General features: G+C 42.2%; 1 protein-coding gene across 1 annotated transcript in view; it reads left to right on the top strand.

Moving 5' to 3' along the window:
- The window catches only part of LOC111143964 (ADAM metallopeptidase with thrombospondin type 1 motif 9), a 164,532-nt gene extending 148,215 nt beyond the window's left edge, over nucleotides 1–16,317 (top strand). The window contains exons 39-40 of the mRNA XM_022498000.1: nucleotides 14,161–14,255; nucleotides 16,175–16,317. Coding sequence (XP_022353708.1) covers nucleotides 14,161–14,250 — 90 coding nt within the window. The 3' untranslated portion in view covers nucleotides 14,251–14,255; nucleotides 16,175–16,317. The remainder of the gene's footprint in view (nucleotides 1–14,160; nucleotides 14,256–16,174) is intronic.
- The last annotated feature ends 637 nt before the right edge of the window (nucleotides 16,318–16,954 follow it).

Here is a 16,954-nt window from a genome sequence, read left to right as displayed (position 1 = left end):
TTGGGATTCTCTCTCTCCCTTTCCGTCTGCCCCTCTCCCCCAAAACAAACGAAAGAAAACCACAGCCAGCCTCAGGAGGGGCTCAAAATGTATATTTCCAACAATTTCCTTGGTAGTGCTGATGTCCCTGGCCTAGATCACATTTTGAGGACCACTGACCGGTTAAATCGACTCCAGATCCTTCCCTTCAAAGTTGGACCTTTTAATTTCCCTGAATAACCAGTATTCCATGTAATGGAACACAGTTTGCCACACTGGATAAGGTGCTACTCTCACCATTACCTGCCACCGTGTCTCCGAGGCACTGAGGCCTTGGTCTTCTGTGGCTCTGAGACCCTAGCCAGTCCTCTCCTATCCAAACGGCCCTGCTCTGATTTGGCCTCAAATCATCACTCCTTACTTTTTTTTTCCCCTTTTCTACTGGAAGCTACAGGGAAAAGGGCATAGTGAAAATCTCAATTCTCCAAACCTGGTTGGCAATAAAATGTTTTCCCCAAGCAGAACTATGGGGAAACTCTAGTCACAACCAGGAGAAAATTGAATTGCCAGAACCACTATCTCTCATCAGGAGGAACAACCAGTAAAATTAAGTCTCATTGTCAGGTTCACTGGGGGGCTCCCCAGGTGTCCTGGAAAGATACTTCTCCTATATTTAACTAATATGAATAATTACTTTTATGATTGAAATAGCAACACTTACTGGGCAAATGGCATGCATTAAACCCCATTTTCCCCAGCTTTCTCATCCTATCTGGAAAGGGAGTTTGAGAAGGTGGGTGAGGGTAAGCCCATCATGTCGCTTTGGCCCAGGGATCCCAGGCCCGAGTGCCAGCAGGCAGCCCTTGGTGCTGAAATGAGAGCTCCCAGTGGCTGCAGAGAACAGAGGTTCAGCTCGCAGAGCCCCCAAGTAGGGTTGCCTGTTCCCTCACTTACTAGCTCTTGAGCAAGGTGTTTAACTTCTTGGGGGGGTGGGGTGGGGCATGGTTTCATCATCTGTAAAATGAGGATCATCGTTGGGTTCTTCTAAGGCCTACAGGAAGTAGGGTCCAAAAGTTGTCCGATGTCCCGGGGCAAACAGCATGCCCACAATAGTTGTTAGCTCTTAGTGTTATCCCGCTTCCCTGCCCTGAGGCTTGCAGTCAGGTTTTAGAAGCTGGCCAAGGTGACAGAGGAAATAGGTTTGCTTGAGATGGAAAAGTGGAAGGACAGGGAACAGTGGCCTGAGTGGGGGCTGAGTCTGGACCTGGCTGGCACCCAGAGCACCATGGACTTTCTGTCCCTGTGGCCCCCCACCCCAGTTGAGAATGAGGCTGGTGGGACACTCCCTTGGCCCAGGGGTGCTTTACCTTCCCCTGCTGTGCTCAGGAACTAGTGAGTTTCTACTCTACTTGTGGGTGAGGGACAGACAGACAGACAGAAAGGGGAGCATGGCCTGGATGCTCAAATGCCGAGCAAGCTCTTCTGCCAGTAACATTCCACGCACCCTCAACTCAAGAACGCGCCCAGGATATGAAAGGGCCCTTGGCCCCATCCACAGGTCCTGTGCAGCTACATGACCCATTTTCCGAGCTGTTCTCTGACCCTCTGTCTGGGAGGAGGTTCTGGAACAGTCTTGAGAGCCGAGGGAGTAAAGGGGAGAGGTTCGCTTCAGGCCACATGGAAGAGGTACCCCCTGAGTCTCTGTGCTACTTTGCATGGCTGGGGAAGTTGTGGGGTCCGCAAGGAGCTAGGAGCCCACATTTCTGAGGCCTGGCTGCCTGGCCCGAGGCCCGAACCACATTCCTTGTTCTGGGAGAAGTGTTGAAGATTGAGGAATTGCTTTGAAATTAAAAATGAACTCTGTATTGTCATAGAGGAGATGGACTCAATTTGTATCTTTTAGCTCATTCACACCCAGTGGAGTTAAGGTAACATGAGATAAAGGTGGGGTGGGGGGCGGGGTGCATGTATATACATGGGACGGAATCGGTTCTCATTCAGCTACCGTGGGCTGCCTCCTAACCCACAACTCGCTTATGAAAATCGAGCTATCCACAAGTATAAAAATCATACTATAGACCAGTAGAGAAAAACTACATTTTACAGATGTGTGTTTTTTCTTCCCATAGAAGTTCGATGTTTAAATATATTCTTTTTTTTTTTTAAGACTTTATTTATTTGAGAGAGTGAGAGAGAGAGCACAAGAGTGGGGTCAGGGCAGAGAGAGAAGCAGGCCTGAGCAGGGAGCCCAGTGTCAGACTCCATCCCGGGACTCCAGGATCATGATATGAGCCGAAGGCAGATGCTTAACCAACTGAGCCATCCAGGCACCCAATGTTTAAATATATTCTAAATGTTAGGCAGTAGGGGCATCTGGGTGGCTCAGTCATTTGTTGTCTGCCTTCAGCTCAGGTCATGATCCCAGGGTCCTGGGATGGAGCCCCGCATCGGGCTCCCTGCTCAGCCGGAAGCTGGCTTCTCCTCCCTCTCCGACTCCCCCTGCTTGTGTTCCCTCTCTCGCTGTGTCTCTGTCAAATAAATAAATGAAATCTTTAAAAAATAATAACAATAAAAATAAAATAAATGTTAGGCAATGTATATATTCACATCTATGTGACTCTATGTATATATATGTGTATATATCGATCAATCAATCGATAATCTCCTGTGTTTTATGGGCAGCTCACCACCAGCTCACTCCAAAGAAATATACATAAACACACCTCAAACAAAGATGTGCTGACTTTTCTAAATCACATGAGCCTACTTCCCCTGTGCATATTGACCGAGAAAACCAGAAAATACAGTGAAAAGTATGAAATATAAACTATTCATAATGGAACAGATAGTTACTCATTTTAATTATACGTAATAGCTCAAACCAAGCTAGGAAAATATTCATTTGAAAGAGCTTTTTAGAGGGCTTGCTCTAATGAAGAAATAAAAATGATTTATAATTAGTGTTTCATTGTGTGTGAGTGGGTACTACTAAGATGCTGGGAAATATACCTTTTTCTCTAAAATAGGCACTGTTTCCATGACAATCGTGTTTATGCTAATCATTTTCTTAGTGGTTTTTTTTTTCTTTGTACTCTGTAGTAAAAATGATGAGTTTTCGCTCAGACTTTATCTAAATCACATTAACAGAGTCCCAATTAGTGAAATAGCATGAACGTTGCAAAGCCATTATCAGCAACTTTATACTTACCCAGACTTTTCCTCATCTCCATGAGAGCAGACAATGATGGAGATTCACACCTAAAAACTACTTTTATGATGATAATAATAGCTAATATTTTTTGAGCATGTACATTTGGCCAAATAGTCTGCTAAGTACTTTATGTACATTCTTGCATTTACACCAAACCTTTGAAGGGAGACAAATATTATCCCCATTTTACAGATGCGCAAGGAAACCAAGGTGTAGAGAGTTTGTTTTAAGATGCAGTACAGGCCAGTCAGTCTGACCCTGGTTCTGTGCACTGCTGGGGCAGGAGAGAGTGTGGATAAAGCATGAGCTTGGATGAGACAGAAGACATTCCAGCACATCAGGATTCTCCAGGCCCGCAGACCAGGGCTTCAGCCTGTGGAGAAGTTTCCTAGCTAGAACCTTCTAGAAGATAGAAGGCTGGAGCTAGCTAGAAGGATGATCTGGCATCAGATCCGGTTGGTGGTGTCAGACCAGCTCCAGAACTAATATGAACCCCTAAACGCAGGACCAGTTAGGGTCTTAGAAATCAGTCTTCCATCTCAATAACACTCATAATCAAGGGGAAGTGAATTTTTCAAAGAGAAACTATTTTGTTCTCTTTATTTGTTAAATTGGCAAAGCTTTTTTCCTTTCTTTCTTTCTTTTTAAATGAGATGATCCATTATTTGCAAGAGACTTTCAGAGCTTGGCCATAGGAAGCAAATCTTCACAACCTGACCCAGTTCTGGGAATGTAGCCCAAAGATATCCTGGAATGTAGGCACAAATAGGGTTCATCACAATGTTGCTCCCAACAGTGGAAAATGTGAAACATCTAAGATGCCAAACATTGTGCAAGAATGGAGGGGTGGAGGGTGGCTAATATGACATGGTAAATTTACATAGTGAGCTACACTGTTACAATTAAGGAGTTCTCTGAGGCATGGTCAAGTGTTAGGGAATGAATTAGCCAAGCAGTCTGAATTGCAGGTCAAAACAAAGTGTGTACATCAACTTCAGCCTCCCATTCACTCATTTATTTATTCATTTAATAAATGTGTATTTAGTATCACTCTGAGCCATACTCTGTTGGGTTCTGGAGACCTTGGAATTGAAAAAGACATTGGCCTTACCTTCACAGGGCTTACACTATAGCAGGAAGACAGATGTAAAGAATGAATTACCCAGTTTTGCCCGATGCTGTGTGGCAAGAAACTGGGGAAGGAAGGTGTCTGAGAGGGAGTGGTCCTTGGGCTGGGTTCTGAAAAATTTAACAGTCAAAAGGTGGGGTGACCCAGTGTACACCAAGGGGAGAGGGACACAGAAGAGGGTTCCAATTACAGGGAATGGCATCGTATGTGCAAAGGCCCTGTGTGATAAAAGGCATGTCAGAAGAGCAGCCCAGAGAAATGCAGAAGTCTGGGGTGGGGTAGAGGGAAAGGATGGTATCTGGAGAGTCACAAGATGAATCTGGAGAGGCAGGAAGGAGTAGACTGGAGAGCCAGCAAACTTCGTCTGTGAAAAACCACATAGTTTATGCTTATTTATAAACATTTTAGACTTTGCCAGCCAGGAGGCAAAATCAATAATATTATGTATTTATATGACAAGAGTGGAGAGAAATTTGTATAAAATTTTTATTGATTGAGTTTTAAAAATAATAATTGAGTTCAATTTTTTTGCCATACATTTTTACCAAGGAGAAGAATGGAATATTCGGAGTGGATAATACTTTGCTTAATTAGCTGAATATTTTGCTTGCTTCTCTATTATCAAAATTGGTTCTAAGTGTTTGTTTTTTTTTAATTAATTAATTTATTTATTTGACAGAGAGAGAGATTACAAGTAGACAGAGAGGCAGGCAGAGAGAAGGGAGAAGCAGGCTCCCCCGCCAAGCAGAGAGCCCGATGTGGGGCTCGATCCCAGGACCCTGAGATCATGACCTGAGCTGAAGGCAGAGGCTTAACCCACTGAGCCACCCAGGTGCCCCCAGTTCTGAGTGTTTCTTAATGCTAGTCAGAGATGGGATTTTCTGTATTTCATCTTTATAAACATTTTTTAAATGATACAAAAAATATATCCACAACTGATATAGTCCACAACCATATAATTTTCATGGAGCATAGTTATGGCTTGGGAAGCATTTCTAGAATTCTGTTGGATTTTTCTCTTGGTATTTGCCCTTCAGCATGTCATTACATCGCAGATTAGGTACTTGCTATGAAGGTAAGATGGAAGCTTTGTTACATGGATTTTGAAGTATGATATTTCATTTGCACTTACATCAAAGTCCAAAAGATGCTTCTGAAATGGCAGCTCAGGCTCAGAAAATATAACCACAAAAATTTATGTGGCATGACATGTAGCTTCTTGTTTTAACTTTCAGTAGAATGGAAAGTACAGAAAGCAGCCTAACATTACTTCTGATTGGAACAATGTTAATTGCCATTCCAATGACTTTACCACGGTATAAGTTGGGCCTATAAGTAGAAGTCTTGCCTTGAAATTTAAGTTCAATTCACTAGGAAATATTGTCAAGTCGATAGCAAAAGCTAGTGTCCAAAGCCAGTGAGTGTCCAAGGTCAGTGATGGAGAGCAGTTCTCATTCAGAAACCTTTAAATCCCAGCCCTGTGAGCTCAAACATTCACAGTAAAACTTTATCATTACTCAGTTATCAAACTGCTGGATGGTGGCAGGAGTCAGGGTGTTCAACTTCTAGTTCTGACCAAAAGTTTATAAAACTGATGATAGATAAGTTCCCAAGAGCAAAAGATGTTCATCCTTGATACTGCCGGTTCCATGACACCTGATAGATTCTTATATTTTCCATAGAGTATCTACTGAGGGTTAATACAATGAGTAATTACAGGCTTCAAACGTCTTACATTTTTTTGAAGATTTTATTTATTTATTTATTTATTTATTTGAGAGAGAGAGAGTGCGCATAGAGGTAGGGGGAGAGGGAGAAGCAGACTCCCCGCTGAGCAGGGAGCCTGATGTGGGGCTCCATCCCAGGACCCTGAGATCATGGCCTGAGCTAAAGGCGGACACTTAGCTGACTGAGCCACCCAGCCACCCCAGCATCTTATATTTTTATGAGCTTTGTACATTTGGCCAACTAACTCTTTCTCTGCTTCTACATATTTTTTTAAAATTATGTTAGTCCCCATACAGTACATCATTCTTTTTTTTTTCAAAGATTTTATTTATTTATTTGACAGACAGACACAGCAAGAGAGGGAACGCAAGCAGGGGAAGTGGGAGAGGGAGAAGCAGGCTTCCCGCTGAGCAAGGAGCCTGATGCGGGGCTTGATCCCAGGACCCCGGGATCATGACCCGAGCCGAAAGCAGACGCCTAATGACTGAGCCACCTAGGTGCCCCAACGTAATTTGTTTTTGATGTAGTGTTCCATGATTCGTTGTTTGCATATAACACCCAGTGCTCCATGCAATACATGCCCTCCTTAATACCCCCCACCAGGTCACCCACCCTCCATGGTCCTCCCCTCTAAAACTCTCAGTGTTTCTTGAGGCCTGTAGTCTCTCATGGTTTTTCTCCCCCTCCAGTTTCACTCCATTTCCCCCTTCCTTCTCCTAGTGTCCTCCATGCTATTCCTTATGCTCCACAAGTAAGTGAAACCATATGATAATTGACTTTCTCTGCTTGACTTATTTCACTTGGCATAATCTCCTCCAGTCCTGTCTAAGTTGATACAAAAGTTGGGTATTCATCCTTTCTGATGGAGGCATAATACTCCATTGTATATATGGACCATGTCTTCTTTATCCATTCATCCGTTGAAGGGCATCTTGGTTCTTTCCACAGTTTGGTGACTGTGGCCATAGCTGTTATGAACATTGGGGTACAGGTGGTCCTTCTTTTCACTACATCTGTTTCTTTGGGATAAATACCCAGTAGTGCAATTGCAGGGTCATAGGGTAGCTCTATTTTTAATTTCTTCAGGAATCTCCACACTGGGGTCACCTGGGTGGCTCAGTGGGTTAAAGCCTCTGCCTTCGGTTCAGGTCATGATCCCAGGGTCCTGGGATCAAGTCCCACGTAAGGCTCTCTGCTCAGCAGGGAGCCTGCTTCCTCCTCTCTCTCTGCTTGCCTCTCTGCCTACTTGTGATCTATGTCTGCCAAATAAATAAAAATAAAATCTTTAAAAAAAAAAAAAAAGGAATCTCCACATTGTTTTCCAAAGTGGCTGCAGCAACTTGCATTCCCACCAACAGTGTAAGAGGGTTCCCCTTTCTCCACATCCTCTCCAATACTTGTTGTTTACTGTCTTGTTGATTTTGGCCATTCTAACTGGTATAAGGTGGTATCTCAATGTGGTTTTGATTTGAGTTTCCCTGATGACTAATGATGATGGAACATTTTTTCATGTGTCTGTTAGCCATTTGTATCTTCTTTGGAGAAGTGTCTGTTCATGTCTTCTGCCCATTTTTTGACTTGATTATTTGTTTTTTGGGTGTTGAGTTTGAGGAGTTCTTTATGGATCTTGGATATCAGCCCTTTGTCTGTAGTGTCATTGCAAATATCTTCTCCCATTCTGTGGGTTGCCTCTTTGTTTTATTGACTGTCCTTTGCCGTGCAGAAGCTTTTTATTTTGGTGAAGTCCCAAGAGTTCATTTTTACTTTTGTTTCCCTTGCCTTTGGAGACGTCTCGAAAGAAGTTGCTGTGGCTGATATCAAAGAGCTTACTACCTATGTTCTCCTCTAGGATTTTGATGGATTCCTGCCTCATGTTGAGGTCTTTCATCCATTTAGAGTTTATCTTTGTGTATGGTGTAAGAGAATGGTCAAGTTTCATTTTTCTGCATGTGGCTGTCCAATTTTCCCAGCACCATTTATTGCAGAGACTGTCCTTTTTCTATTGGATATTTTTTCCTGCTTTGTCGAAGATTATTTGACCATAGAGTTGAGGGTCCATATTGGGCTCTCCATTCTGTTCCATTGATTTATGTGTCTGTTTTTGTGCCAGCACCATACTGTCTTGGTGATCACAGCTTTGTAATATAGCTTGAAATCAGGCAACGTGATGCCCCCAGCTTTGTTTTTCTTTTTCAACATTTCCTTGTCGATTTGGGGTCTTTTCTGGTTCCACACAAATTTGAGGATTATTCGTTCCAACGTTTTGAAAAATGCCTTTGGTATTTTGATCAGGTGACACTGGAAGTATAGATTGTTCTGGGCAGCACAGACATTTTTAAAAAATATATTATTTATTCTTTTGACAGAAAGAGAGAGATCACAAGTAGGCAGAGCAGCAGGCAGAGAGAGGAGGAAGCAGGCTCCCCGCTGAGCAGAGAGCCCAATGCGGGGCTTGATCCCAGGACCCCAAGACACGACCTGAGCTGAAGGCAAAGGCTTAACCCACTGAGCCACCCAGACACCCCCAGCATAAACATTTTAACAGTGTTTATTCTTCTGATCCATGAGCATGGAATGCTTTTCCATTTTTTGTTTCTTCTTCGATTACTTTCATGAGTGTTCTATATAGTTCCTAGAGTATAGATCCTTTACCTTTTTGGTTAGATTTATTCTTATGGTTTTTGGTGCTATTGTAAATGTAATCAATTCTCTAATTTCTCTTTCTACAGGTACATTGTCAGTGTATAAGAAAGCAACTGATTTCTGTGCATTGATTTTGTATCCTGCCACATTACTAAATTGCTCTATGAGTTCTAGTAATTTGGGAGTAGAGTCTTTTGGGTTTTCTGCATAAAATATGTCATCTATAAAGAGAAAGTTTGACTTCTTCTTTGCCAATTTGAATACCTTTTGTATCTTTTTGTTGTCTGATTGCTGTTGCTAGGACTTCTAGTTCTATGTTAAACAATAGTGGTGAGAGTGAGCATCCTTATCATGTTCCTAATCTTAAGGAAAAGACTCTCAGCTTTTCTCCATTGAGAATGATATTTGCTGTAGATTTTTCATAGATGGATTTTAGGAAATTGAGGAATGTTCCCTCCTTCCCAATACACTGAAGAGTTTTAATCAGGAAAGGATGCTGTATTTTGTCAAATGCTTTTTCTGCATCAATTGAGAAGACCATGTAGTTCTCTCTCCTCTTATTAATGTGCTCTGTCATATTAATTGATTTGTGAATGTGGAACCACCCTTGCCTCCCAAGGGATAAATCCCACCTGGTTGTGGAGGATAATCCTTTTAATGTACTGTTGGATCCTATTAACTAGGATCTGAGAATTTTGACATCCATAGTCATCAGGGATATTGGTCTGAAATTCTCCTTTTTGATGGGGGGGTCTTTGCCTGGTTTGGGGATCAAGGTAATGCCAGCCTCATAGAGAGAGTCTGAATGTTTTCCTTCTGTTTCTATTTTTTGAAGCAGCTAAAGGAGAATAGGTATTAATTCGTCTTTGAATGTGTGGTAGAATTCCCCAGGGAATCCATCAAGTACTGGACTCTTGTTTTTTGGGAGGTTTTTGATCACTGCTTCAATATCCTTACAGGTTATTGGCCTATTCAGGTTGTCAACTTCTTCCTGTTTCAGCCTTGGTAGTTTATAGGTTTCTAGAAATGTATCCATTTCTTCCAGGTTGCTTAACTTATTGGCCTATAGCTATGGATAATAATATCTTTTAATTGTTTCTATATCCTTGGTGTTAGTCATGATCTTTCCCCTTTCATTCATAATTTTATTAATTTGGGTCCTTTCTCTTTTCTTTTGAATAAGTCTGCCCAGTAGTTTATCAATCTTATTAATTCTTTCAAAGAACCAGCTTCTAGTTTTGTTGATGTGTTCTACTGTGTCTCTGGTTTATAATTCATTGATCTCTGCTCTAATCTTAATTATTTTCCTTCTCATGCATGGATTAGGCTTAATCTGTTGTTGATTCTCCAGTTTGTAAAGTGTAAAGATAGTTTGTGTATTGGGGATTTTTCTATTTTTTGGAGTGAGGCCTGGATGGCTATGTATTTCCTGCTTAGGACCACCGTTGCTGTATCCCATTGGTTTTGGACTGATGTGTTTTCGTTCTCATTGGTTTCCATGAATTGTTTAAATTCTTCTTTGATTTTCTGGTTGACCCAAACATTCTTGAGCAGGAGGGTCTTTAGCTTCCAACTGTTTGAATTTCTTTCAGACTTTTCCTTGTGATTGAGCTCCAGTTTCAAAGCATTGTGGTCTGAGAATATGCAGGGAATAATCTCAGTCTTTTGGTATCAGTTGAGACCTGATTTGTGACCCAGTATGTGGTCTGTTCTGGAGAAAGTTCCATGTGTGCTCAAGAAAGAATGAGTATTTTATTGTTTTAGGGTGGAATGTTCTGTATATATCTATGAGATCCATCTGGTCCAGTGTGTCATTCAAAGCTCTTGTTTCTTTGTTGATTTCCTGCTCAGATGATCTGTCTATTGCTGAGAGTGGAGTGTTGAGGTCTCCTACTGTTAACATATTGTTATCAATATGTTTCTTTATTTTCATTAACGGTTTTGCTTATGTAGTTAGCTGCTTCCATGTTGGGGGCAGAGATATTTACAATTGTTAGATCTTCTTGTTGGATAGCCCCTTTAAGAATGATATAGAGTCCTTCTGTATCTCTAACTACAGTCTTTAGCTTAAAATCTAATTTGTTTGATATGAGAATTGCTACCCCAGCTTTCTTTTGAGGTCTGTTGGCATTAAAGATGGTTCTCTATCCCTTCACTTTCAGGCTGTATCTTTAGATTCAAAATGAGTCTCTTGTAGACAAAACATATGCGTGGGTCCTGTCTCTTTATCCAATCTGCAACCCCGTGCCATTTTATGGAAGCATTTAGACCATTCACATTGAGAATGATGATTGAAAGATACAATTTTATTGTCATCATGTTGCCTGTGAAGTCCTTGTTTCTATAGATTGTCTCTGTAATTTTCTGTTCTATGTCACTCCTGGGGTCTTTCTCCTTTTATAGACACCATCCCCTTAATATTTCTTGCAGGGCCAGCTTAGTGGTCACATATTCTTTCAGTTTTTGCTGGTCTTGGAAGCTCTTTATCTCTCCACCCATTCTAAATGACAGCCTTGCTGGATAAAGAATTCTTGGCTGCATGTTCTTCTCATTTAGTACCCTGAATATGTCTTGCCAGCTCTTTCTGGCCTGTCAGGTCTCTGTGGCCAGGTCTGACATTATTCTGATGTTCCTCTCTCTGTATGTAAGGAATCTCTTCCCCCACACTGCCCCTAAGATGGTTTCCTTGGTTCTAAGATTTGTGAGTTTTACTGTTACATGCCGGGGCATTGGTTTGTTCTCCTTGATCTTGGGAGGGGTCCTCTCTGCCTCTAGGACACAAATGATTGTTTCGTTCTGCAGATTAGGGAAGTTCTCAGCTATGATTTGCTCAAATATATCTTCTGGTCCTATCTCTCTCTCCACCCTCTTAGGGATCCTAATACTTCTGACATGGAACTGTTTCATGGTGTCATTTATTTCTCTAATTCCGTATTCATGGTTTTTAAGCTGTTTGTTCCAGGCTGCTTCCTGTTCCTTCTTTTCTATCAGTTTGTCTTCTAGATCACTAATTCATTCTTCTGCCTTGTGTTTACCCGGGCTGTCAGAGTATCTAGATTAGATTGGAGCTCATTAATAGTATTTTTAAGTTCTGCCAGATCCGTTCTCATTTCTGCCCTTAGATAATCTATGTTAGCATTAATAGTTTTAGCCATCCTAGTTATTATCTACATAACTGTTACCTTGAAGTCTATTTCCAACATCTTGCTTATATCCATATCCATTAGTTCTGTGGCAGAGGTCACAGTCTCTGAAATTTTCCTGTGTTGGGGGTTCCTCCTCTTAGCCATTCTATTGAGGGGTGGTTGAAGGAATGTACAGAGTGCAGATTATTCACCGCAACCCAGGCAAGATGCACCTGTTTTATAGGGACCTTAGGGTTGTTGGCCTCTTGTTCTTCCAGCCTGTCTTCTGAGGGAGGGGCCTGACACACTGTTACTCAGGCAACCCTGTTTGGACAGAGTTGCCCTGCCCCCTGTGTGGGGGATGGGCTCAGTAAAAACCAGTTTTGGGGGCTTTTGTTCTCTGGTGGCTTTCTCTGGTGGCTTCCCCTGGCAGCTTTCTGCATCTCTTCCAAGAGTCAGAGGAGAAGTCACCATATCGAACTTCTGTCTAGAGCAGAGAGATAGCAGTCTGTTCTCCAGTGAGCTCTCCAAGCCATACTGTCTCCTTTTTTGTCTGTGCTGCTAAAAACCACAGTGTCCTGGGTTTGGCACCCCACAGCAGTGCTCTCAGCCCTCGCTTCCAGGTCCAGGTATGTCTCTGCCCTTTGTCCTTCTAAAACCAACAGCTGCCCCCAGTTCACACGTGTGCCCCCCACAGCTCCAGATTTCAGTCTGGGGCCTGCCCTAAAGCCCTTTCCCCACTGGTACCGGTCTTCAAGTCTGTGCCCGATCCCCAGCACAGGAGGCTTTGGTGCTTTGGCGGCACAGGATCCAGGAGGCTTCCTCCCCTTTCTGTTTATCTTCTAATATCTGCCTGCAGAATCACGGGCAGATCACGCTCCCCACTTCACACCTTGAAACCAACCACCAGAGATATTCTGTTTCTAGAGATCCAGAGATATCTTCTTACATATCAGGCTGATTTCATGAGTGTTCAGATACATATTCAGCTCAATTCAGGGGACCAGTTGAAATAAGGTCCCCTACTCCTTCGCCTTCTTTGCCTCTATGCCATCTATGTATTTTTTACTACTGTCAGTTGCCAACACGTCTTGGTAGATTCCACTTCAGTTATTTGACACTAGTGTTCCCTCAGTGTCTTTGAAGCTTTCTTGCCTGAACTCATTCCACACAGACTCTTCACAGAAGCTAATTCTTGAGTCACTTCAGACTCGACATCACCTCCTCAAATAAACAACAGAATGATATAGATACTATCCACCCATCAACTCATCAAGTGTCAAAAAATACCACCCAAAATTATGTGCCTTGCATTTTAATTGATTATTGATGTTGCTTTCAGTGTCATTAACTTCTCAAGCAACTGTTCCTATGGAAAGGATACTAGTCTTGAACAATGTGTTTTCTCTGGACACATTTGTTCAGCTGTTCAATGAAACAAAATGTCCTTAACTCACCTGGGGGTATATACACTGTTTTCCCTGCTTGGCTAACACATCAGCCACTTGGAAACGTAGTCAGTTTCATTGTTTATTTTTACTCGGTTTCATTTTTTATTGTGAGGAAGAGATTACACTGTGAAGAGATCGTCAGTTGTAAATTTTCTAAATGTGTGACTGTTGCTTTCCTACGGAGTTGGGAATGTGTGATGAGGCTGAGGTTGGTAGCATTGGTGTATTCCGTATTTTTCTCGCATGGCTGTGGTGTCATTGCATGAGAAACATTTCATTTTGATAAAGAGAATAAGTTCCCATGCCAAGGTGCCTTAAAAGAGCAACATTCAAAGTCACTTTTGTATTCGGGTTCTGACATAATGGTATATGCTGGTAATAAAATAAAACAAAATGTTTCAATACGGCAATACGCGCAGCATCCACAACACTGCAAGTTACAAGGGTGTCTCCATGATTTGCAGTGTGCTGAGTAGCAGTGTAAAGCAATGAGAACTGTCACCACTACTCACCCTGCTGTGGGAGCCTGAGCACAGGCACAGACGTTAAATGAATGAATGAGTGGGGCTGTGTTCCAATAAAACTTTATTACAGATACTGAAATTTGAATTTCCCATCATTTTCACATGTCAGGAAATATTATTCTTGGTTTGCTCCCTCCCAACCATTTAAAAATGTAAACACTGCTCCTGATTTATGGGCCATACAGAAACAGGTGGCAGGCTGCACGGGCCCACAAACCCTCGTTTGTCAGCCCCTGTTGTAGATCACGTGAGGATGTTAGGCTCTGCTTCTAGTACCTCCTGTGCATGCACGAGAGATTTCCCCAAAGCCAGTGGCAGCCCTGGGAACACTAGCCCAGCAGGTAGTCTGAGCACATGCATTTTCTTGCAGGATGGAACCCGAGTCATAGGAAAATGTGGTGGTTACTGTGGAAAATGTACCCCGTCCTCTGGCACCGGCCTGGAGGTCCAGATATTATAGTTAAGGTAAGTAAGTCCCATGTTTCCCTCTCTTTCTCTCTCTCTCTCCTGTTCTTTCTGTAAACTAATGACTAACAAATGGGGGCTGGTCAGTTGCCCCCCCCAGACAGGTCCTAACCTGTCCTTGAAGGACCTCGAAAGTGACTCAGTACTGTTCTACCTTTTTCTCTCCTGCTCACCTGCCCTCATGTGATTGAGGTCGTCTCTGCTGCACCCTTGGAGGTGAGGTCCTTGGGCTTTTTACATCAGATCCCTCTGCAGTATTTACCCAAGGTGTTTACTGGACTCCATCTCTAGAAGTCCTTTGGTCTCTAGCGCATCTAACAATCTGTATTTTGAATACAGGGAGTTCTGATTCAGGTGACCTATGAATTCATGTTTGAGATGCTGGCCGAGAGTATTTCAAGAGTGATATTAATGGCATTCAGTGAGCCCTGACTATGTGTCAGGCACCGAGCCGAGCACCCTGCAGGCATTAGTTCACTGAATCCTCACAATAAAGCCACAAGATGGGGCTTTATCCTCATTTTACAGATAGAGGCTGAGGCCCACAGAGGCAAGTCCTTGCCTAGTCGATTCCTTTGGCAGAACCCATTTGGGGTAGTGCTCTACGCCAAAGCCAGGGCTCTTGCTTAATGCGCTGTTCAACACACATGTGACTCACAGTGTCATCCGAGGACTAGCGTGATCAGCATCACCTGGGAGCTTTTTGGAATGCAAACTCTCATGCCTTACCCTAGACCTGCGAAATCAGAATCTGTATTTTAACAAATGCACAGAAGAGTCATGCATGATAAAGTCTGACAGTGCCTGGTCTAACCTCTGTATGCTTGCACGTGCTCCCTCTGCTGGGCAGAGGACTGGATTGGTCCCTCATTGTCTCATCGCCGTGACTTCAGCTACAGTGGATGAGTTCAGTCAATCCCGGGACCCTTCTGCAACTTATTTCAAGCTTTCGGCAGCCCATTGTCCCGTAGGACTCTTTAAGATCCTGACGTAGGAGTACCTACTTGACATTTATGTATCAGTATTTCACTGTTTCATTAAACATTCATATTCAAAATGATGATCTTCCATTAGGATTGTTTCTATTGCAAGAGGCAACAGGGAAAAAAAAAAGGAAATGTACTGCCTTAAATAACTGAGAAATCCAAGCAGTGGGCTAGCTTCAGGCATAGCTGGATCCAGAGGCTCAAACAGGATCATCAAGACCCTTTCATTCTCCCATCAGTCAGCAAGGCTTGTTTTGTTCTCAGACAGAACATCTCCCCCACTCCCTGGTCTCTGGCAGCTCTAGGCTTACATCATCTTTGCCGTTCATGGCCCCAGATAAATGCTCACCTCCAGTGTCCGTTCTACACAAGAACTCAGGCTCTCCTAGGTTGCATGGGCACTTCTGAACCAATTACAAGGTCCAAGAGACTGAGATCATGTACCCAGCTGGAGTTGGGTGATCTACAGCTTCATTTAGAAGAGGAAGAAGAGGGAATTTGTTATCAGAAAAGAGGAGATGGGATGGAGGCAGGCAAAGTCAGCAGGAATCCATTAGAGAGTCTCATTTTATATGTATTTTACATATTTTATATCTAGTAAAATAGTTTTGTATGTGTTTATAGGCAGTAAAATTTGAGTGAATTATATATACATGATATGTACATGTGTGTCTAGAAAAAAACTGGAAGGAAATGGACCAATATTTGAAGAGCAGTATCTCACGTGAGAGATTTCAGGCTAGTAGTTTATTATTTTATTCGTTTTATGCTCCCCAGAAATGTTCATGTTTCTTATAGCAAACATATGTCACTTTTAAAATCTAGACAAAGTAGCGTCGTTTTTAAGATCCTGTATGTAAAAAGTGATCTTGCCTGCCGTATGACATTTGAGACAGATGGTTTACATTTCTTGTGTGACTTGTTCATTTTCAGGTGCTCTGAAGAGGAAGTCATTATGGGATGGATGAAGGATAGTAATGCAATACCTCCACCTGAAATTTGTGTGCATGCGTGTGTGTGTGTGTGAGGACTTGTATGAGTGGGTGTGTGTGTACATATGCACATATATACATAGACACACACACACATATACACGTATATGTGTGTGTGTGTCTATGTGGAATATCCTAATGATGTAAAGTTTAATATTTATGTTTGAAATTATTTATTGTGATGTAATATTTTTGTACGTAAAATGATTCTATTACGACTGCCTTTTGCATAATTTGTCCCTTGCAGTCAGATCACTGCATTTTACGTACTCTACATTATATGTAGTACTATGACAGAAGTGATCCTTCATTATCACGGTACATTATTGTTTACTTTCTATCTGTAAATATTCTGCTGTTACTTATTAAAAATTGTACTTCGTTTTTGTTTTTTAAAACAACCTAGCTGCCATCAAGGTGCTACATGGGTCCTGTAAGTGTATTTTGGCATTCCTAGGAAAGTATCTGTCAATTAGTAATGTAGTAACGTCACAGATCATTGCAGCTATTAGTGATGTTAACTGTCTATTCAGTTTCATGTGATCTCTGGGAAAAAAAAAGATTGCTGCCTTGGTGCTATATATTGTATATACTTAAGTGATATCAGACTCAGAAATGTAAACATTTTTAATAAAAGGGAGGAATGGAAGGACAGTTTGCAATGGACAGAATCACTTGGAAAAGTAAGACCAGCTTGTTTATCCTTATTTTTGGACATGCC

The sequence above is a fragment of the Enhydra lutris genome, unplaced genomic scaffold, assembly GCF_002288905.1.
Source record: "Enhydra lutris kenyoni isolate GAN:26980312 unplaced genomic scaffold, ASM228890v2 scaffoldscaffold10, whole genome shotgun sequence".
NCBI lineage: Eukaryota > Metazoa > Chordata > Mammalia > Carnivora > Mustelidae > Enhydra > Enhydra lutris.
The sequence above is the reverse complement of the archived record's forward strand: the minus strand, read 5'-3'. Positions and strand labels throughout refer to the sequence as shown.